Here is a 22,455-nt window from a genome sequence, read left to right on the forward strand (position 1 = left end):
GCTGCAAGGTGAATCTTAATGGAAGAGAAAGCTAGGTTAGATTTTTGTAAGTGAAGCAAGTAACCCACTACATGTTCTGGAGTTGTATGTAATGGTTGTATTTGATTAATATGGCAGTAGCAAACAAACCTCTTCCATTTACTTGCATAGCAGTGCCTGGTGGATGGCCTTCTTGCTTGTTTTATGACTTCCATACATTCTTGGGTAAGTTGTAAGTGCCCGAATTCTAGGATTTCAGGAGCCAGATTGCTAGATTCAGCGATGCTGGATCTGGGTGTCTGATCTTTTGGTTGTGCTGTGTCAACAGATCTGGCCTGTTGGGCAATTTGATGCAGGGTACCACTGATAGGTCTAGCAGCATTGTGTACCAGGGTTGCCTTGCCCAAGTTGGTGCTATCAATATGAGTTTGAGTTTGCTTTGACTGAGTTTGTTTACCAGGTAAGGAAGGAGAGGGAGAGGAGAAAAAGCGTAAGCAAATATCCCTGACCAGTTCATCCATAGGGCATTGCCTTGGGATTGTTTGTGTGGGTATCTGGATGCGAAGTTTTGGCATTTTGCGTTCTCCCTTGTCGCAAACAAGTCTATCTGAGGTGTTCCCCAGAGTTTGAAATAAGTGTTCAGAATTTGGGGGTGAATTTCCCATTCGTGGACCTGTTGGTGATCTCGAGAGAGATTGTCTGCGAGTTGATTTTGTATCCCTGGTATAAACTGTGCAATTAGGCGAATTTGGTTGTGAATTGCCCAATGCCAAATTTTTTGTGCTAGCAGGCTTAACTGCGTGGAGTGCGTCCCCCCCCTGCTTGTTTAGATAATACATAGTTGTCATGTTGTCTGTTTTGACGAGAATGTATTTGTGAACTATTATTGGTTGGAAAGCTTTTAGTGCTTGAAAAACTGCTAGAAGTTCTAGGTGATTGATATGCAGTTTTGTTTGATGTACGTTCCATTGTCCTTGTATGCTGTGTTGATCGAGGTGTGCTCCCCACCCTGTCATGGAAGCATCTGTTGTTATTACGTATTGTGGCACTGGGTCTTGGAAAGGCCGCCCCTTGTTTAAATTTATGTTGTTCCACCACAGAAGCGAGAGGTAAGTTTGGCGGTCTATTAACACCAGATCTAGGTGACCCTGTGCTTGAGACCACTGTGATGCTAGGCATTGTTGTAAGGGCCTCATGTGCAGTCTTGCGTTTGGGACAATGGCTATGCATGATGACATCATGCCTAGGAGTTGTAATACCATCTTTGCCTGTATCTTTTGTGTTGGATACATGCGTTGTATGATGGTGTTGAAATTTTGAATTCTTTGTGGACTTGGAGTGGCTACTCCTTTTGATGTGTCTATTATGGCTCCCAGGTATTGTTGTACCTTGCGTGGCAGAATTTTGGATTTTGTGAAATTGACGGTGAACCCTAGTTTGAAGAGGGTTTGTATGATATGATTTGTGTGATTTGAGCACTCTATTAACGAATGGGCCTTGATTAGCCAGTCGTCTAGATATGGGAACACATGTATTTGCTGCCTTCTTATGTGTGCTGCGACTACCGCTAGACATTTGGTAAAGACTCTTGGTGCGGTTGTTAATCCGAAAGGCAGTACCTTGAATTGGTAATGTATTCCTTTGAATACAAACCTTAGGTATTTCCTGTGCGATGGGTGTATTGGTATATGGAAATAAGCATCCTTGAGGTCTAAAGTTGCCATGTAGTCGTGCAGTTTTAGCAATGGCAATACTTCTTGTAGTGTGACCATGTGGAAGTGGTCTGATTTGATGAAAGTGTTCACTACTCTGAGGTCTAGGATTGGTCTCAGTGTTTTGTCCTTCTTTGGTATCAGAAAGTACAGTGAGTAAACTCCTGTGTTTATTTGTGTGTTTGGCACTAATTCGATTGCATTCTTTTGCAATAGTGCCTGCACTTCTATCTCCAGGAGATTGGAATGGTGTGTTGTTAAATTTTGTGCTTTTGGTGGTATGTTTGGAGGGAATTGTAGAAATTCTATGCAATAACCATGTTGGATAATTGCTAGAACCCAAGTGTCTGTAGTGATTTCCTCCCATGCATAGTAATAATGACCTATTCTTCCCCCCACTGGTGTTGTGTGGAGGGGGTGAGTGACCTGTGAGTCACTGTTTAGTAGTAGGGGCTTTGGGGCTTTGAAATCTTCCTCTATTTCTAGGGAATTGCCCTCCTCTATATTGTCCCCGAAAACCTCCTCTATACTGTCCCTGGTAACTGGACGGTGTGGCTTGTGAGGTGCTGGCTTGTGTGCTTTGACCTCGAAACCCCCCTCGAAAGGGCGTTTTACGGAATGTGCTGTAATTCCCTCTGCTCTGCGGGGAGTAGAGTGCGCCCATGGCTTTGGCAGTGTCCGTATCTTTTTTGAGTTTCTCAATCGCTGTGTCCACTTCTGGACCGAACAGCTCTTTTTCATTAAAAGGCATATTGAGAACTGCTTGTTGAATCTCTGGTTTAAATCCAGACGTTCGGAGCCATGCATGCCTTCTGATAGTTACGGATGTATTAATTGTCCGTGCAGCTGTATCTGCAGCGTCCATGGAGGAGCGGATCTGGTTGTTGGAAATGGTCTGTCCCTCCTCAACCACTTGTTTTGCCCTATTTTGTAAGTCCTTGGGCAGATGATCAATGAGATGTTGCATCTCGTCCCAGTGGGCTCTGTCATAGCGCGCAAGTAGTGCCTGTGAGTTCGCGATGCGCCACTGGTTTGCAGCTTGTGCTGCGACTCTTTTACCAGCTGCATCGAACTTGCGGCTTTCTTTATCTGGGGGTGGTGCATCTCCAGATGTGTGAGAGTTGGCCCTTTTCCTAGCTGCTCCTACAACGACAGAGTCTGGTGGCAGCTGTGTAGTGATGAAAGCCGGGTCTGTAGGAGGCGCCTTATACTTTTTTTCCACCCTTGGTGTGATTGCCCTACTTTTGACCGGCTCCTTAAAGATGTCTTTTGCGTGCCGGAGCATACCAGGGAGCATAGGCAGGCTTTGGTAGGAGCTGTGGGTGGAGGAGAGTGTGTTAAATAAGAAATCATCCTCGACTTGTTCTGAGTGGAGGCTTACGTTGTGAAATTGTGCTGCTCTAGCCACCACTTGAGAATACGCGGTGCTGTCTTCTGGTGGAGATGGCTTTGTAGGGTATGCCTCCGGACTGTTATCTGACACTGGGGCGTCGTATAGGTCCCATGCGTCCTGATCTTGGTCACCCTGGCTCATGGTGGTGTGAGCTGGGGAGTGTGATGGAGTTTGTGCTGGTGAGACGTTAATCACAGGCGGAGGAGAGGGTGGTGGGGTAACTCTTTTCACCACTTTTGGTTGTGGTGTTTGTTCCGTCTGGAACTCCAACCTTCTCTTTCTCCTAATGGGGGGAAGGGTGCTTATTTTTCCTGTCCCCTGCTGTATGAAGATACGCTTTTGCGTATGGTCCACATCAGTTGCTTGCAGCTCTTCCTCAAACCTATGCTTCTGCATTTGGGAGGTTAGCGAGTGCTCTTCTGTATAAGAGCCTGAAGCTGGGTCGCTTGCAGTTTGTTTCGGCATCGAAACCCTGTCTGCGTGTTTTTTCGGCTCCGAGGTGACTCTTTTCTTTTTCGGGGCCGAAACCTCTCGGCGTCGATCTGTTTCGGTGCCGCTGTCTCGGCGTCGAGCCGTGTCGGCACCGGCATCTCGGTGTCGAGGCTTGTCTCCAGCACTTTCTCGGTCCCGAGAAGGCTGCGTGCCGGTGTCTCGACCGGAGTCGGACGATCTCGGCACTGTGTGGGCCTTTTTCGGTGCCGACGGGCGGTCACCGAATTTATGGGTGGAGCCATGGCCTGGTGGCAGTGGCGTCCCCTGGGCCTTGTAAATGTTCTTCTGAGTGGATTTCGACGTCTTACTCACGGTTTGTGTATCGTCGAATCCTTCGGAGTCCGAGTCTTGGATCGAGAAGGTACCTTCTTCTTCCTGTTCCTCGAACTCCCGTTGGGCTGTCGGTGCGGACGCCATCTGAAGTCTTCTGGCTCGACGGTCTCGGAGTGTTTTTCGGGACCGGAACGCACGACAGGCCTCGCAGGTGTCTTCGCTGTGCTCAGGTGACAGGCACAGGTTGCAGACCAAGTGTTGGTCTGTGTAAGGGTACTTATTGTGGCATTTGGGGCAGAAACGGAACGGGGTCCGTTCCATCGGCGTTCTTCAGCACGCGGTCGGGCCGACCAGGCCCCGACGGAGGATCGAAAAACTACCCCGAAGGGCACCGGAGCTCTTCGATCTTCGATGCGGTGTGGAATCTAAGTACGCCGATCCCGAACGCAACAATACCGACGAAAATCTTCCGAAATTAGCTAATTTTCCGTTCCGAAACTCGGAGCGACAGGAACACGTCCGAACCCGATGGCGGAAAAAAAACAATCGAAGATGGAGTCGACGCCCATGCGCAATGGGGACAAAAGGAGGAGTCACTCGGTCCCGTGACTCGAAAGACTTCTTCGAAGAAAAACAACTTGTAACACTCCGGCCCAACACCAGATGGCGAGCTATTGCAGAACATGCGTATCTACAGCGACAGATGCCATCGAACTGTATCTTTCTGCATGGCCTTTAGCACTGTTCAGTGGGGATGACTGCTGAGGCACCCTGCAGCTAACCATCCCTGAACGCAACCTTTTGTAGTTGTTGGGTGTCTGCATAGATTGAGAAGGTCCTTTTGAACATTCTGCTTCCAATAGGGAGTGTATTTGTTGTTCCTCTAACTTTTCCTGGGAGGAAGATTCTCAGGGTCCTCTTGTCCACCTTGCTTAAGGATGTGGGTAAAGGATGGGTAGAGAGTTGGCAAGAGTGGAGTGTGGTACCAAGTTAGAGTTATTAGCGTTGTAAATTCCTAACTGGACTTTTCTTGCCACAAATTTAAAATGAAAAGTAAAACATTTGACATAAGCAAGCAAATTCAAAGTGCCATAGCCACCGTGAGCACGAAGGAGAGAGACAGAAGGAAAAAGTTTGCTCACAGTCAAACATATCGGCAAACGTGCAATTATTCATGTAAAATGGTCGGTGGCCAAGGTGGTAACAAAACTGCCCCAAGGAGGGACAAATGTAAAGCATTTACTAACGATAACTACGGATTTGAGTAAGGCAATCCCATGAACAAGTGATAGTGATGGGCGTGCGGTGGGCGTGGTTAAAATCCCACAGATAGATTACAACATGTCCGAGCGATTGTGCGCTCGACCTAAAAAATAGCACTGAAAAGTTCACTACTGTAACACACGGTATCGTTTGTGTCTGCAAACAAGGAAATGAGCCAGCTGCACAGGTCCTTCATCAGCCTCATTCTGTTGAGCATGGAGGAGTAACAGGACAGCCACCACAAGATTATCTGCTAGCAGAAGGTGATAGGACACCAAGGGCAGCTGCTAGCTAACATCCCCAGGCGCAAAAAGTGAAAAGAAATCTGTCGCCACAATTCATGCTAAGACCCTGCCTGTGCCACTGGTGTTTAGTATTTCATCGGGCCACTGATGATTGCAGCTGCTTGGGACCATAAAGGGTCACTAATGCAAGTAGTACTGAAGCTCATTCACGCCATTCAATATTATTGTCATTCATGTTCACTACTGTAGGACAACACCGACTGTCTTTACCATTTGGGCCCTCTACGATTTATTAACAAGGGTCACTGAAGCTCAATTATGTGCTTCCATTCGGTCTCATTACTGCTTAGCAACACTGATGTCTATAAGTGCATGAGCCACTGATGGTCATTAACTCCTACGATCATGTACTTGTTACTGCCCAAGTCTAGAAAGTTTATCACTTTCTAATCACATTTATTCATTAGTGCCTGGGGCCAGCACTGATCAGAATGAGGCTCATTACTATCCAAGGATATTAGTATTCATTAGTCCCTGTATACATCGAATGGGGCACTTCATTTTAATTACTGCACAGGCAATTAATATGTATTACGTCTCGTGTTGATTGAGGCTCATTAATGTGTTAATCAATCAATATTTGTAAAGCGTGGCTACTCACCTGTGAGGGTCTCAAGGTACTGGAGGGAGAGAAGGTGCCTCATCCGAAGAGCCACATCTTGATGTTCCTCCTGAAGATGGTGAGCGACTGGCTTTGTCTGAGGTGTAGGGGGAGGTTGTTCCAGCTCTTTGCTGCAGTGTAGGTGAAGGATCATCCTCCAGGGGGTGGTTTTGCAGATGCGAGGGATGGTGGCCTGGCCCATCTGGGTGGAGCGGAGGGATCTGGCGGGAGTGTGGAAGGCGACGCGGTGGTTCAGGTAGGCTGGTCCTGCGTTGTGTAAAGACTTGTATGGCCTCCTCCATTATAGCTCTTTACATACTGTGGCTATTAATTTTTATTGATTCAATGGGTCAATCGGGAACTTTGCATTAGGGTCAGGGTCACATTAAGCTATGGGACTAGGATTAAGATCACCAAAACAATTATTTTCACTTGAAACAAAGTTTAGTTCAATTAAGAGTGACCATGAGGGAAGTTACTACAAGACAAGACCAGACCTCAAAAGTGGATGGAAATAGGCAGTCCCGTAGTTGGCTAACTTTATCTCCCCCCCCCCCCATGTCTTCAGAACCTCAGACCTTACTGGGCACAATCCATACTACATTACATCATATGTAATATCAGTAGAATGATCTCACTAATCTCTACAAATGGGTGGAATGGCACTTTGAGCATTGTAAGCTTGGTGTTTCATCCACTTCAAACTAACAACATTCAGTATCACACAACAGGAAAATAACAGTCTTAGACTTGGTAGCTCTTGGTGTGGTTTCCCTGTACTTTTTGCTTCTAACCCTGTTTTTGGATCCTAAGCTGTAATTAGTTTTTCCTGGTTTTGATACTCTGGGCACTTTACCACTGCTAACCAGTGCTAACGTGCAAGTGCTCTCGGTTTAAAGGATATTGGTAATTAGTATTCCATGATTGGCACATTTGATTTACTGGTTAGTCCCTAGTAAAGTGCAATATGGGTGTCAGGGCCTGTAAATCAAATGCTACTAGTGGGCCTGCAGCACTGATTGTGCCACCTACACGAGTAGCCCTGTAAACATGTCTCAGACCAGCCACGTCGGTGTGTACAGTTTTACACTGCCAATTCGACCTGGCAGGTGTACCCACTTGCCAGGCCCAAACATTCCCTTTTACTACATTTAAGTCACCCCAAAGGCAGGCCCTAGGTAGCCCTATGGGCAGGGAAGAGGGTATTTAAAAGGTAGGACGTGTACTGGTCTGTTTTACATGTCCTGATCGTGAAATACTGCCAAATAGCATTTTCACAATTGCAAGGCCTATCTCTCCCATAGGTTAACATAGGGACAGCCTTTAAATATCTTAAGTGCAGTTTCCCAGTTTCCAGAGATATGGAGGTTGGGGTCTCTGAACTCACAATTTAAAAATACATCTTTTCGTAGAGTTGGTGTTGGATTGCCTGTTTGAAAATGCCACTTTTAGAAAGTGGGCGTTTTCCTGCTTAACCAATCTGCGCCTCTGCCTGCGATGGAATCCACATCTGGGTCAGAGTGACAGTTGGGCTGTTTGTGAATTCCTTCTAGACAGTGACACAAAGGGAGCTGAGGAGTGTCCTGCATCTCCTGACAACTCTCCTGGGCCAGAGTGGGGAGAGAGGAGCCGACACCTGAGAGGGCTGTGCCTGTCCTCACACAATGCAGACTCCAAACCCCTGGAGTGTCTAGGGCCAGGCCTGCGCAAGACAGGATCTTGGGAACACTTTCCTTTGAGGTTTGCCTACTTCAAGGGAAGAAAGGAGTATAAGTAGTGGACCCAGAACCACAGACTTTAGATTACTTCTGTGCCAAGAGGAACTTCTGCCAAGGAGAAGAGCTTGATGCGGACCTGCCACTCTGCTTGCTGATTTGCTGTGCTGGCCTGCTGCTTCTGCCCGAAGAGGGAAAGAACTGGACTTTGCTTTCTGGAATCCTGTTTGTGAAGTTTTTCCAAGGGCTTGGACTGAGCTTGCCTCCTCTTCAGAAGTCTCAGACATCAAAAACTTCATCTGCCAGTGCTCTTCAGCTGAGCGTCCTGACTTCCTAAGTGGTGCCAAATCCTGTCCGAGGTCCCTTAGAAGTGTAAACTGGTAACCTGTGGGGGAAATCCCACACACCGCTGTTGGTAACTCAGAAGAAAAAAAAAAAAAAACGCACTGCCCATCTGGTGGCTGAAAATTAGACTCTGCGTCTGCCTCGTGGCTGGAGAAACGACGCAAAGCCTGTTCTCAATGCAGACTCTTCGTACATTGCGTCGGAAATTTCCACTCACGGATCCTGGGCTTCAAAATCTGCAATCATCATAGCACGGATCAGAGATTCTTCCTTGGAGTGAAGGAGTGATTCCCCCTGCATCCTCAGGCACCCAATGATGTTGTCACCTGGCTGGTGGGGTCTGCTGTCCCACAGACATCAAAAGGTCTGCATCACTGGTGGTGGGTCTTTGGCTTTCTCTGGGTCCTGCTAGACTTCTGACCAACTTGGGGGTCTGTAGGTCCCTGCTTCTGCCACTGGACTGGAACCCTGTGCACTCCTGACTGTTGCACTTGCCAAGGCTTGTTGAGTCTTCCTCCAGGAGATCTTCAGGTGCCAAGAAGCCCCGGCCTCCAGCACTCTGCAACTCAAAGATCAACCCTTGTCCTGCACCTCCTGCAATGTGGGACTTCTGTTTTGCTGTGTTGCTGAGACCTCTTTGTGGCTCTGTGTCCATCGACTGTGGGTCACTCGTGGGGGCTCCAATGACTTCTGCTGGCCTTCCTCTGTGCTGACAGTCAGCCCTGACTCCCCGTTCAGGGTAGCATCTCCTGGACCTTGCTGGTCTCCAAAATTCTGCAAATACGTCTTCAGCTCCTGCTTGCATTTGCCAGTGCATATTGGTGACGTGGCTGGTCACTGACCCTCCTATAATCCGGTGACTGTTGAGGGACAACTTGTAGGTGACTCCTAGGATCTTCAGCAGCTCCTGGATCCCGCAGCTGGATTTGTTCCTCCAACTTGCAGGAACCTCACCTCTAGGTAGGGTGGGCATTGGCACCTGCACTACCTGGGCTTTGCCGAGGGTGCTGGGCTCGGTCCTCTTCCTTTTCAGGTCCTCCACGTCCGGAATCCATCCATGGGTTCCACCAGCCTGGTCCATGGGTCGCAATAGCAGGTGGACACTCCAAAGCTTCCACTGACTTCAGAGAGTCCCTTCTCCCTTCTGCATACGGTCCCTTGGTGTAGGTACTCCCGTTTTCTGGGTATCCTCGGGTGGGGGCACTCTCCAACTTTCCTCTTGTCGGTTGTTTTCCTCAGGGTCTACCGGGAAGGGTCCTGAAACACACAAACAAACCACTATTTCCCAGTGTTCGTCTATGGGATGACTGGGTAGGTAACCACTCTGCACCTGGTCGCTGGGGACAGACTGATTTGCTCCTCTACAGCTACATCATCTTGTCAATAAGACCATAACTAAATAGCAAGAGGTACAGAACACAATTTTAAATGTACAATTACCAATGCCATTTATCACTCTGAAGACTTAACTAAACCATTTAAAGTGCCACTAAACAATATTCTTTGCACATTAGAGTGGGTTGCAAATATTTCCGGTATTCTGAGGTTATGTGCTTCAGGCACTAGTCACCTCCTGTAAACCATAACTAACGTATTTTCCAGTGAAAGTGTACAAAGTGCAAGCACCAGTGCTTCTTATATAGCACCAGGACGCCACTTCCTAGCACTAGAGACCTGAGTGTCCCTTATATGCTTACAAGAAATTCAATTTCTTGAGGAAACCGTTCATTCCAGATCCTTCCGTTTATACTGCGGCCCTTCAAATCATTAGAAAGAACGTGTGCAAGGGCTACAAGGAGCAACGCCCACAAGTTGTTTTATTCAAGTGTGGAAAAGTTAACTTGTGCGTTTTACTCACTTTAAAGAATATCTACATTAGGAAATGCCCTGCTGAACTACGTTTAAATTACAATAGGTTTTATTTCACATGATTTATTTGAGATGGGTATATTGAGTGCACACTGTGAAATCCTTAAGGAGACAAAATAATAGCCATAGATTACAGTGATTAGTAAAACATGCTCATGTCTATAAAAGACAAACATCCATGAGATACATAGACATTTACTCTCAGATAAAGGATCTCAGGACTAAAAATATTCGACTGCTGTCAGGACAGTGTTTTAACTGTACTTCCGCAATCATAGAAAACATTCAGACGATCAGTGTTCTTTAATGTCTGAGACAGAACAAGTTACAATTAAGAAACCGCTTAAAACCACTCACCTTCTATGTGACATATTTGGAATTCCTGTGTATACGGTAGTGTTGAAATGTATATTTTGGCACCAGATGTCTGCTTAAGGAAGCTCACGTAACGTCCTTGTTTGCCAATTAACCGTCCAACTAAATGCTGCAAAGAGGACGAGCAGTTCAATTGCAAATACCATTTACTAAGAAGCATCACACATTTATAGCAAATCTACTTTCACAGTGATAGACAATCATTCAATAACTATATGAAAGTTTGTGGCCACGGGCGAATTTACCGATACAAAGTCTACAGGAAAAAAATGTATTAAACTGCAGCAAGTACTCTAAATAGGACATCAACATAAAAATGGAAGTAAGAAGCACCTCTAGTGAACAAGCGATTCATACTTTTTAGAGGGAGTTTAATGGGACCACTGTGCACCTCTTACAAAATCTTAGTAAAAGAAGAAGGAGTCTGTGTTGAAACCTACCACCAAAAACAGAAAAGTGACTAAACAACCGTACTGACCAGTACAAGTTTTAAAGATGATGGAACAGGCAGCTACTGCTAAAAGGGGCAATGATCTTTCATCAGACAGCACCACTACAGAGAAAAGAGGGGTCAATTCTGTGAGATCAGATGCTTGATTCCTTGTCGAACTACTACACGCCTGATACCGATTATCACCCTGGAGGTTGTCCTGGTGCTGAGAGGTGCAAGTCTAGGAAAAACTAGGGCCTAGTAGGACTACTCGAAAAGGCAGGTCTCCAGCTTCTTTTGGAATTCAAAAAGTGTGGAGAAGGCTCTTATGTGTACCAGCAGGTAATTCCACACTTTAGGAGCGCTGCAGATGGCTCGACTGCCAAATCTGTTTTTCTGTATGCGTGGAATTTCTGCACGTAGGAGTCTGGATAAGCAGCAGTGTCTAGGTTTGAGAAAGCATATGAGATTGTTGAGATGTGCTGGGCCAGACAGTGTTATGTAGTGCCTGGAGTGTGATGTAGAAGTCTGAATTGTGTTTTTTGTAAACGGGGAGCCAGTGGAGCTCATTCAGGTGTGCTTTGTATACAGGAAAATTTACAACATATACAACCAAACAATGTGTCTTGAGTCAAAGCTCTCTTAGATACTTCAGTGGCAATTCTTTAGGTGCAGTAATTATATCGGTTGCCCGCAATGATGAATTGTATGGGATTAAAAGGCCTTTTCCAATGAGCTAGGTCTGCCCAGGTGTCAGAGTAAGCATGCAAGTAAGGCATCCCCTCATGTGTTTTGAGACAAATCAGCAGCCTGTTTTCCTACCAAAATAAAATATATTGAGGTGAAAATCCTGGCAAATCTTTACCCATACAACAATCCAGTATATTCCCCTCTACTACATTTTAAGTCCTTGAGCTGGCAACAGTTTAAGGTGTAATGGAAAGAGCTTAAAGCCACAGAGGTCCATTGATGACATCTGTTCAGCTCTCTAGTAACAAAAAATTTACTGAGACAATGGCTTAAGACCTTGCAAGCAGAAAAAGCATCCCAGCTAAGAGGCTCCTAACTAAAAATATTTGATACAAGTTGCAATATCACTGCCATTAAAAGACCACAAAAGTTGACCCTAATTGCCAATTCTAGGCCTCCCTCAACTCTTCCATTTCTAGCAAAACTGAGAAAATCTGCAGAGGCATAAACGTGACAAAAGTATATTGAGGAAGGCATTGGAGTGAAGATGTCATTCCCCTGCATCCACAGGCTCCTCAAGACGTCAACCAGCTGGTGGGGTATGCTGTCTCAGACATTGAAAGGATCTGCATCACATGTGGTGGGTCTGTGACCTCCTCTGGGTCCTGCTTGTCTTCTGACCTACTTGGGAGACTGTGGGTCCCTGGCTCCTGCCACTGGACTGCAGCCCCCTTTGCACCACCACTGTTGCTCTTGCCAAGGCTTGTTGACTCTTCCTCCAGGAGATCTTCAGATGCCAAGAAGCACCAGCCTCCAGCACTAAGATCAGCCCCTGTCCTGCAACTCCTGCGACATGGGACATGGGACTTCTGTTTTGTTGTGCTCCTGAGGTTTCCTTGTGAGTCCCTGTGTCCATCGCCTGTGGATCACTTGTAGGGGCTCCAACAACTTCTGGCCTTCCTGCATGCTGAGGGCCAGCTCTGACTCTCCCTCAAGGGTCCTGGACCTTGCTGGTCCACAACACTCTGTAAATACTTCAGCTCCTGCCTACATTTGCCAGTGCTTGTTGGTGACCTGGCTGGTCCCTCATGCAATCTGACAACCATTGAGGGACAGCTCGTGGGCAACTCCTAGGCTTTTCTGTAGCTCCTGGACCCCGCAGCTGGATTTCTTTCTCCATCAACTTGCAGGAACTTCACGTCTAGGCGGCTAGGAGGGTAGGCATTGCCACCTAGGCACCTCTGAGGGTGCTGGACTATGCCCCCTTCCTTTTCAGGTCCGCCACATTGGAATCCGTCCCTGGCTTATACCTACCTGGACCACAGGTCACAACAGCAGCTGGACACCCAGAGGCTTCTACGGACTTCAGATATAGTCCCTTCTCATTGGTTTGTGTGTGTGTGTGTGGGGGGGTTTGGGGCTGCCAGCACTATGGAGAGGGGGTGGCTGCCAGCACTGGTGGGGACTGCTGCCAGCACTGGCAGGTGGGATGATTAGGGCTGCCAGTGCAGGTGGCATGGGGTGGGGGTATGTGGTGGTGGGAATTGGGGGGGTTCCGCAGCCAGCACTGGGAGGGGAGGGGGCTGCCAAAGACAGCAACCAACAGGGGAGGGGAGGGGGCTGCCAAAGACAGCAACCAACAGAGGAGGGGCAGGGGCAAGCAACCACAGAGGAGGGGCAGGGGCAAGGGGCAAGCAACCACAGAGGAGGGGCAGGGGCAAGCAACCACAGAGGGGGGGGGGGGCAGGGGCAAGCAACCACAGAGGGGGGGGGGCAGGGGCAAGCAACCACAGAGGGGGGGGGGCAGGGGCAAGCAACCACAGGGGGGGGGGGCAGGGGCAAGCAACCACAGAGGGGGGGCAGGGGCAAGCAACCACAGAGGGGGGGGGGGGCAGGGGCAAGCAACCACAGAGGGGGGGGGGCAGGGGCAAGCAACCACAGAGGGGGGGGCAGGGGCAAGCAACCACAGAGGGGGGGGCAGGGGCAAGCAACCACAGAGGGGGGGGGGGGCAGGGGCAAGCAACCACAGAGGGGGGGGGGGGGCAGGGGCAAGCAACCACAGAGGGGGGGGCAGGGGCAAGCAACCACAGAGGGGGGGGCAGGGGCAAGCAACCACAGAGGGGGGGGCAGGGGCAAGCAACCACAGAGGGGGGGGCGGGGGCAAGCAACCACAGAGGGGGGGGCGGGGGCAAGCAACCACAGAGGGGGGGGCGGGGGCAAGCAACCACAGAGGGGGGGGCGGGGGCAAGCAACCACAGAGGGAGGGGCGGGGGCAAGCAACCACAGAGGGAGGGGCGGGGGCAAGCAACCACAGAGGGAGGGGCGGGGGCAAGCAACCACAGAGGGAGGGGCGGGGGCAAGCAACCACAGAGGGAGGGGCGGGGGCAAGCATCAACACAGGAGGGGGGGCAAGCATCAACACAGGAGGGGGGGCAAGCATCAACACAGGAGGGGGGGCAAGCATCAACACAGGAGGGGGGGCAAGCATCAACACAGGAGGGGGGGCAAGCATCAACACAGGAGGGGGGGCAAGCATCAACACAGGAGGGGGGGCAAGCATCAACACAGGAGGGGGGGCAAGCATCAACACAGGAGGGGGGGCAAGCATCAACACAGGAGGGGGGGCAAGCATCAACACAGGAGGGGGGGGCAAGCATCAACACAGGAGGGGGGGGCAAGCATCAACACAGGAGGGGGGGGCAAGCATCAACACAGGAGGGGGGGGCAAGCATCAACACAGGAGGGGGGGGCAAGCATCAACACAGGAGGGGGGGGCAAGCATCAACACAGGAGGGGGGGGGCAAGCATCAACACAGGAGGGGGGGCAAGCATCAACACAGGAGGGGGGGGGCAAGCATCAACACAGGAGGGGGGGGGGGCAAGCATCAACACAGGAGGGGGGGCCAGCATCAACACAGGAGGAGGGCAAGCATCAACAGAGGAGGAGGGCAAGCATCAACAGAGGAGGAGGGCAAGCATCAACAGAGGAGGAGGGCAAGCATCAACAGAGGAGGAGGGCAAGCATCAACAGAGGAGGAGGGCAAGCATCAACAGAGGAGGAGGGCAAGCATCAACAGAGGAGGAGGGCAAGCATCAACAGAGGAGGAGGGCAAGCATCAACAGAGGAGGAGGGCAAGCATCAACAGAGGAGGAGGGCAAGCATCAACAGAGGAGGAGGGCAAGCATCAACAGAGGAGGAGGGCAAGCATCAACAGAGGAGGAGGGCAAGCATCAACAGAGGAGGAGGGCAAGCATCAACAGAGGAGGAGGGCAAGCATCAACAGAGGAGGAGGGCAAGCATCAACAGAGGAGGAGGGGCAGGACGGGTGGGGGCAAGCAACAGAGGAGGGGCAGGACGGGTGGGGGCAAGCAACAGAGGGGCAGGACGGGCGGTGGCAAGCAACAGAGGAGGGGGCAGGACGGGCGGGGGCAAGCAATAGAGGAGGGGGCAGGACGGGCGGGGGCAAGCAACAACAGAGGAGGGGGCAGGACAGGCGGGGCAAGCAACATATGGGGTGGGAAAGGCAGGAACAAGCAACAACAGAGGAGGGGCAGGAAGGGTGGGGGCAAGCAACAGACGAGGGGCAGTTTGGGCTGGCAACTGAAAGGCAGAAGCACACTGCTAAGAGAGGACCACGAGCACATGTGGGGAACAACTGCCTGTGGGTGAGAGCAACACAGAGGGGTGGGCATATGATGTAAACATGTTGCAAATGTTTCAATGAAAACGGAATGTATTAACAAACAAAAATAAAGTAGGTCTCACAAAGCAAGCAGTGGAAGAACAGGAGTACTTGGCCATGCTCTAGAGGAGGGCAAACAGACCAACAGCAAGTTAAACACGTGCTGACCAAAGTGATGAAGCCAACCAATGGTAATCAATGGACAGGCTCTAAGCCATTTTGTAATTTAACAAAATGTCTCACAAGCGACTGCACTTGTGCAGTCTCAGGTGAGACTTAAAACTATCAGTAAACAAAAGCCCTGAATGTGTTGGTTAGAACTTGCCATATTGATGCATAACGTTTGAGATAGTTAAATTACAATGTAACCTAATTTTTCCTTACACTATAGATGTTGCATAGATTGTGGATGCCAAAGTCAACTTGATTACTGGTGAACTTATATCAGAAGAGTTAATAAAAATATTTCAACTATAACATTATTCAACCATACTATCACACAATAAGCATTCACAATACTTTACCCAGAATGTTTTTTAGAATAATCCACTAGAATTTAAGTCAATTAATGACAATGCTCTGCCACACATTTAAATTAATTGGTCAAATCACCAAGATGAAGGAGCCTATAGGAAAGGAGAACACTTCTAAACGTCAATCTTGGTGGGGAGTCGCACAGTACCTGGGTGCAAACCTCAATAACTCACATCTGTCACTGTCTTCCGCAGGCAAGTTCTCTAAATAAAAAATAATAATAAAATAAGATCTGCTGGATAAGCCTAGAAAATCCTATCTCTTCCTGTAGGAAGCTGGCCCAGTGTGTGGTGGACACCTATGGTGTTACACCTTATACTGGGTCCAGGCAAACCCCAACTAGTTAGTTTTACAGTGTATAGACAGCCAGGGCTCTCGAGGGTGGCTGTGGTGAGCAGCCAAGACTTATCTAGAAAGCATGTGAAGCACTTGCAATACCACAGTAGTCATACAGTAACTTATCCCACATGAAAGGAGCCAGACATTGCTGCAAAAATAAAGGTACTTTATTACAGGGATGCCCAACTACACTGCAATTGGTATACCTCTCTCAGGAGGTATGAACACACAAAATACAAAGGTAAGTACTCAGGAAATGCATAAATTAGCAAGGGCCCTATAGAGGGGGCCAAACCACAAGCTAAACAAATTGAATGTGAACAGTTCCCCACCACAGTGTATGGAGTAGTTAGACAAGGGCTGGGGGAGAGTGGAACCCAAAAGTACCTAGAAGATCTCCAGCGGCCAGGTGCAGAAAGGTAAGTTGTGCAGTTCTCCCATAGATTAACATGGGGGACTTCGTGGTTGGAGAGTGCAGAAGCACGACTGGACCAATGGAACCGCAAGGGCAGATTCTGGTCGAGGAGAACCGGCAAAAGAAGGTGACAGTCCAGTCCATGCAGGAGTGTCCAGGTGGGGCAGGAGCCAGAGCCTGCCCTTCTGTGGCTGAAGAGTCAGATCAAAGGTGATGGATGAAGTCCAGCTGCAGAGGAGTCCCAAAAGTCACCTATGACCTGTCCCTCAAAGGTTGCAGGATTGCAAATTGATCAGTGGTCGGAAGGACCAACGAAAAAAACACAGGCAAATGCAAAAGAAGTTGGTTAAGGTTTTGCAGAGCTGTTGAGGATCAGCAAGGTCTTGGGAACTCAACTCTTGAAGGGAAGTCCGGTCTGACCCTCAGAAGGCAGGAGAGCCAGCAGAATCAGTCGGAGCACTCCCAAGCAACCCACTGGCAGCAAGCACACTATGCCACAGTGAGGCCCAGTCAGCACTACCTGAAGAGGCGTCACTGGAGCAGCAGAAAGGAAACTGTCCTTGCAGAGGTAGATTGCTGGGGGCCAGGCCTACCTGGAGCTTGAAGATCCCTCGGAGAAGGAGTCAACAAGTCTTGGTTGGTGCAACGGTCATGCTGCACAGGGATTCTATCCCAGTGGAAGAGACAAGGACTCACCGTCTCCCACAATGGACAAGGCAGAGAAGACCCAGGGGTTCCCTCAGAACCACCACCTGTGTTGGAGAATCTTCGCAGATCTGGAGGACAGAAGATCCCACCAGCTGGACGTTGTTGCCTTAGGTGCCTGCGGATACAGGGGATTGACTCCTTCACTTCAAGGGAGATTCCTTCTTGCTTCTTAGTGCAGTTGAAGTTTTGCCAACCCCAGAGGATGCAAAGCCATGGAGATGTTGCAGAGTGTTAACAGGAGATGCGGAAACAATGTTGAAAGTAGAGGTCGTCTCAGGCGGTGGAGTCTTGTTCAGTTCCTGTGCAGCCAGCAGTGGTCCAAAGGCCAGGAGCAGAAGATGTCTTTGCAGAGAAGTCCTGGAGGAGTCTTGCAAGACTAATATGGAGACCCACCCTCATGGGAGTCACTAAATAGCCCAAAAAGGGGGTTTGGTCACTCTCTGGGATGCCCACCTATCAGATGGGGTCACCGATACCAGCTACTTGGCCTACCCAGTCAGATGCTCCCAGAGGCCTCTGCACATCTTTTTTCCAAGCTGGCAGAACCAAGTGGCCACCTGGAGGAGCACCACCCTAGGGGTGCAGCTAGACAGGGGAGTGGTCATTCCCCTTTCCTTTGCGTGTTTCACACCAGAGCAGGGACCAGTGGTCCCTGGAATGGTGCAAACCTGATTATGCAAGGAGGGCCCCAAATGTGCCCTTCAAAGCAAGCCCGTGGCGTGGGAAATCTACCCCTCCCAAGCCCAGTAACACCTATTTCCAAAGGAGAGGAGGTTGCATCCCTCTCCTACAGGAAATCCTCTGTTCTGCTGTCCCCTGCTTGAACTGGTCAAACAGCAGGAGGGCAGAATCATGTCTGGGGGTGCTGAAGCAGTGCAGGCTGCTCACAGATCATGAAAGACTGGTAGGAGCAGAGCTGGGGGACTCTTTAAGGAACCTCCGGGGTGCATGGAATCCCGCCACCAATGGAATCAGTATTTGGGTATAATTCCGACATGTTTGCTATCAAACATGCCCACGTTCAGAGTTACCATTATGTAGTTGGATCACAGGTAGAGGCCAGTACATAGATAAAATGATTTCCCCGCACTTATAAAGTCTAGGGAATTGGAACAGGTGTTAATAGGGGCACCTCTCTTCATACAGGGTTGCCCACACACGCAGGGACCTGCACCATGCCCTTTGGGCTGAAAGGGCCTACCATAGGGTGACTTACAGTGGCTGGTGTAGTGACCAAGAGTGAAAGGATGCATGCACCTTTACACACAGGCTGCAAAAGGCAGGCCTGCGGACACAGTTTGCATGGACTTCCATAGGTGGCATAATACATGCTGCAGCCCAGGAGTCCCTTGGTGTACCAATTCTCTGGGTACCTAAGTACCATCTAACAGGGACTTACAGGAGTACAACAGTATGCCAACTGTGGGGTGTATGAAGTACCAAAACTGGAGGCGAGAGCACAGTCACTGAGTTCCTGATTAGCAAGATCCCAGTGTAAACAATCTAAGCAAGCTGACATCAGGCAAAAAGTAGGGATAACCATGCCAGAAAGAGGGGACTTTCCTACACTTCCCTAAATAGTTGACCTCAAACTTTGTGTGTCCGAATGAAGCCACAGTTTATTTTGCTTACAGGCCTTCAGTCTGGGAATTCCTAACTCATTCAGGCTTTCTTCTCTTTCTATGATCCAATTTGTTTTATTTCATTTCATCTAATGGACTTTTATGTCGATGCATTTTATTTGCCTCACCTTTTGAGGGAAAGGAGAATGGATTTATTGACCTTCCCCAAAGCACATTTCAAATTACAATTATTTTGCATCACTGATATTACAATAACGTACAGCTGAAATACTTTGGAGCTTCTAGACACAAAGTAAACAAGCACCAGGTAAAACCAAAAGATCTTGTTTCTGACTGGTACTTTTCCATCTCGCCTTTTCAATCTAGTAGTGAAGTGTTCATGTTAGAGCACAGCTGGCAGCGTAAGGTGCCATTAAACAACCAAAACATGTCCCAGCAGAAACATAAATAAATGCATCTGACTTATGACAATAAACAACGTTTATAACAAAACAGTATTTATATTGTAAGAGAAATTACTTCAGATTCTCATTTTGAACACGCACTCAATCTTACTGAATCACCGATTTACAAAATATGCGTCAAATATAAATTATTTCTTATTACTGACAGCACTAGACCCTAATCATTCACTGAACAATTAAGTCTCGTCCATACGTGTACTTTTGCCCCCTGCAATAAAACGGAGTTCCCCTTCTAGTTGGAGTTCGGTGATCAACACGTAATGAAGTCTAATCAGTCGTTTGCGCTTAAAATGTTCCTGAGAAAAGCAGTTTTGTGGGATTGCAACATAACCTAGGAGAGGCAGCCGTCCTCTGCTCATCATAACAGCTGTACTAGCTTAACCATACGAGGCAGTGTTAACAAAAGAAAAATATGAGATAGATAAAAACAGTGCAGATAAGGACAACTCTTCGCATAATGAAAAGCGTTCATTTGGCCTTTTTTCTTACTGAAAAGCAACCAGTTATTGTAGCTCTAAAGAACCAACAGCAACTAAATGTCTGTGCGGTTAACATTTTGTTTTACCTTTGGCACTTCTATTTCCCAGACAGTAAGATCAGACTTTTTGGACTCTAGTCCTGGCTTGGGTTCCTGATGGCTTTCCGTCATCTTTCCCAGAGGACAGCCGCTGTCAACGGAATCCATGCTATTCACATCCGAACCTAAAGAACGTCATAAAACAAAAATATTTTAGAGCTCATCCGAAGCAGATCCCTATGTAAATTGCATTTCATCTTCCACTCGAGCATGGCAAAGTAAGTTCATCGCAACATCCCTGCAACTTGGGTACCACGAACCGGCAAATATTCAAACTACACGAGTTTCCAATAATCTGAACGTCAAATGCTAAACCAAGGACCCATAAACTAGATGATGCGCGAACGCAGAATGTTTCGAGGTACCACTGAGGAGAGAACTAACTCCGAGTTTTGATCATTAGCCCTCATCGACTTAACTGATGACCAAGACAAAAAATAAAAACTGTCCGATGGTCTTCCCTCTGTAAAATTCCACTGTACTAATAGTTAATAAAACTCGAAACAATAGGATATTAAAATACCATCAAACTGCTCTACATAGCTACCTCTTTCTGTGCAATACTTACTGAGCTGTATCCAGGGCTGAATAGAGCGCTCGAAACAACCTATTTAGATAATCATTATGCAATATGACTTTGCAAATTTTACATTACATATAAACAGTGTAAAGTATTTTAAAATGCAAAGCCCCCTCCCGCAAGGCAGGTCTGCACTGCTCCTTGAGCTCCGGTATCTGAAGATTAGGGGAATACAGACAAATTGACAATGTAGAACTGTTGGCCAATTAAGGGATTCTGTTACTGTGGCCAGTTGACTAGATGTCACATTGACAACGCAGCACTATAAGTAGTTATCAGCAGCACACATATAAACAAAATCTAAATATAGTTTTAGAATTTTTAGTACAGATAAGAGAAGCTTGCCAACTGAAAAACAGACATAAAAATAGGGAAAAGTTGAAAAGGTCAATTGTTTCCATAAAAGGGTGACTGAGTGCAAAACGCACTCCATATGCCGAATGAAATAGAAATAAATTTAAAAAAACATAGCAATTAAACAGGTTAGCTCAATCACAGCCAGAAATGAGTATGCTAAATCAACCACTGCACAAGAATTCAAACAGAATGCAGAACTCGGCTGCACAAATATTAATGCATGAACATATGAGTTGAAAGGAAAAAAAAACATTGTCATGGAAGTGTGAACTTCAACCTTTAGGACGCCATCTCTACAGAGGAGACTCTGAAAGGGTGCTGAGCACAGTGCTAGTTACTGCACGGCATAGAAGTGTCACACAAACGCATGCTTACTTAGGGATGTTACAAAGCTGTTTTAGAAACACTATGTGCACTCTTGCGCTTCCCTCGGCCTACCATACTACTCATAGTTCCTAATAGTCAGAGATCCAATATTCGTAGGCAAGCAAAACGAATGCCCAATGCGCTAACGTTTAGACGTAAGTACACTGTAACTGCCCAATACAGCCTAATTACATTATTTAGAAAACAGACACCCGAAATTGAGAGCTCCAATTCTGGGCAGGGTCCATTAACATTTAGGAGGTTAACTCGCTAAACGGTAACGCCAGAAGGGCTGGTCGCAAGTCCAGAGAAGGGTGGTTTCTTATTGGCCAGCTCATTACTGATGTAAAATGTGTGTGCAGAGCAGTTGCTTACTTGTGCCCCCCACCATGCAGTTTTTTCTTCAATAATTTGACTTCTAATGTTCCATTGATATTTTTATTTACATTATAAAGTTGTCATGAGTGCTGTAATATTTGGAGTACTTAGAAGTGCATGACTAGGGCGCAAGTTACAGTAGGCTGCAAGTTATAGTTACTTGAAATAGCTCCAACTATAACTGCTGAATTTTTCGTTTTTTGTGCGAGTAAATTCAGAACCTAACTAGAACGTCCCTGTAACCTTTGGTTTTCTCAGGGAATTATTATTTTTTTAATACCGAAACAAATTTTCATTATTCTACGTTAATCCAACACCCACTGCGCACAGCCTTTGGCTGTGCGCAGTGGGTGTTGGCCACATGGCCTATTCTGCGGCCAACCTCTATCAATCCAACCACGCACGGCCCTAACCACCTGGCTATGCGCAGTGGGAGTTGGCCCCAGGACTGGTCTTTCTGGGTGGGGGAATAGGTGGAAGAGGGTGTGTCTGGGTCTGAGAGTGGCTCTGATTGCGCACCAATAGATGAAAGATGCATTCACCTCCACAAAGGAAGTCAGATCGTTTTTCAATATGGAATAGCCAAGTAAACACTTGCTTTGCCAGGCCCAGGAGTTAGGATCATGTGTCCCTTCCAGAAGTGGAGCTTCAACTGGGGCACCTGCGATGTTTATATTTGTAAGTGCTTCCTGTTAAGATTTAATTTCTGTGAAATGAACATCATGGTCAGAATGGAAGTTCACCTGCTCATTTATCCACAGTTTTGCACAAAATGTCTATCCAAATGGAGGACTTTCAACTGGCTAGTTAGTGTTACCTTGTTGGGTTAATAACCAGTGTGGAAGAGAGACCGGGGTCACACAGATCTCGCTTGCTGGGAGCAGAGGTTTCCTCTGCTTCCCTGCACGCAGACATTCGGGCAGGGAAATATTACTCTGACGGGGAAGCTGCATGTGTAGCAGCTCCCTGTCTGCCAGAAGTGCCGGGTCCCACAGGAGGTGGGGAGTCAGCTGGGACCGCAGAGGCCTT

General features: G+C 47.9%; 1 protein-coding gene across 7 annotated transcripts in view; it reads right to left on the reverse strand.

Annotated features, from left to right (window-relative positions):
• AKAP1 (A-kinase anchoring protein 1) overlaps nt 1-22,455 on the reverse strand; it is a 312,712-nt gene that overhangs the window by 95,877 nt on the left and 194,380 nt on the right. For all 7 annotated transcript variants that reach the window (XM_069226646.1, XM_069226648.1, XM_069226643.1 and 4 more), the window contains 2 exons: nt 19,734-19,870; nt 10,305-10,431 (listed from right to left, as the gene is read on the reverse strand). In XM_069226646.1, coding sequence (XP_069082747.1) covers nt 10,305-10,431; nt 19,734-19,870 — 264 coding nt within the window. The remainder of the gene's footprint in view (nt 1-10,304; nt 10,432-19,733; nt 19,871-22,455) is intronic.

This window comes from Pleurodeles waltl, chromosome 3_2 (genome assembly GCF_031143425.1).
Source record: "Pleurodeles waltl isolate 20211129_DDA chromosome 3_2, aPleWal1.hap1.20221129, whole genome shotgun sequence".
Classification (NCBI taxonomy): Eukaryota; Metazoa; Chordata; class Amphibia; order Caudata; family Salamandridae; genus Pleurodeles; species Pleurodeles waltl.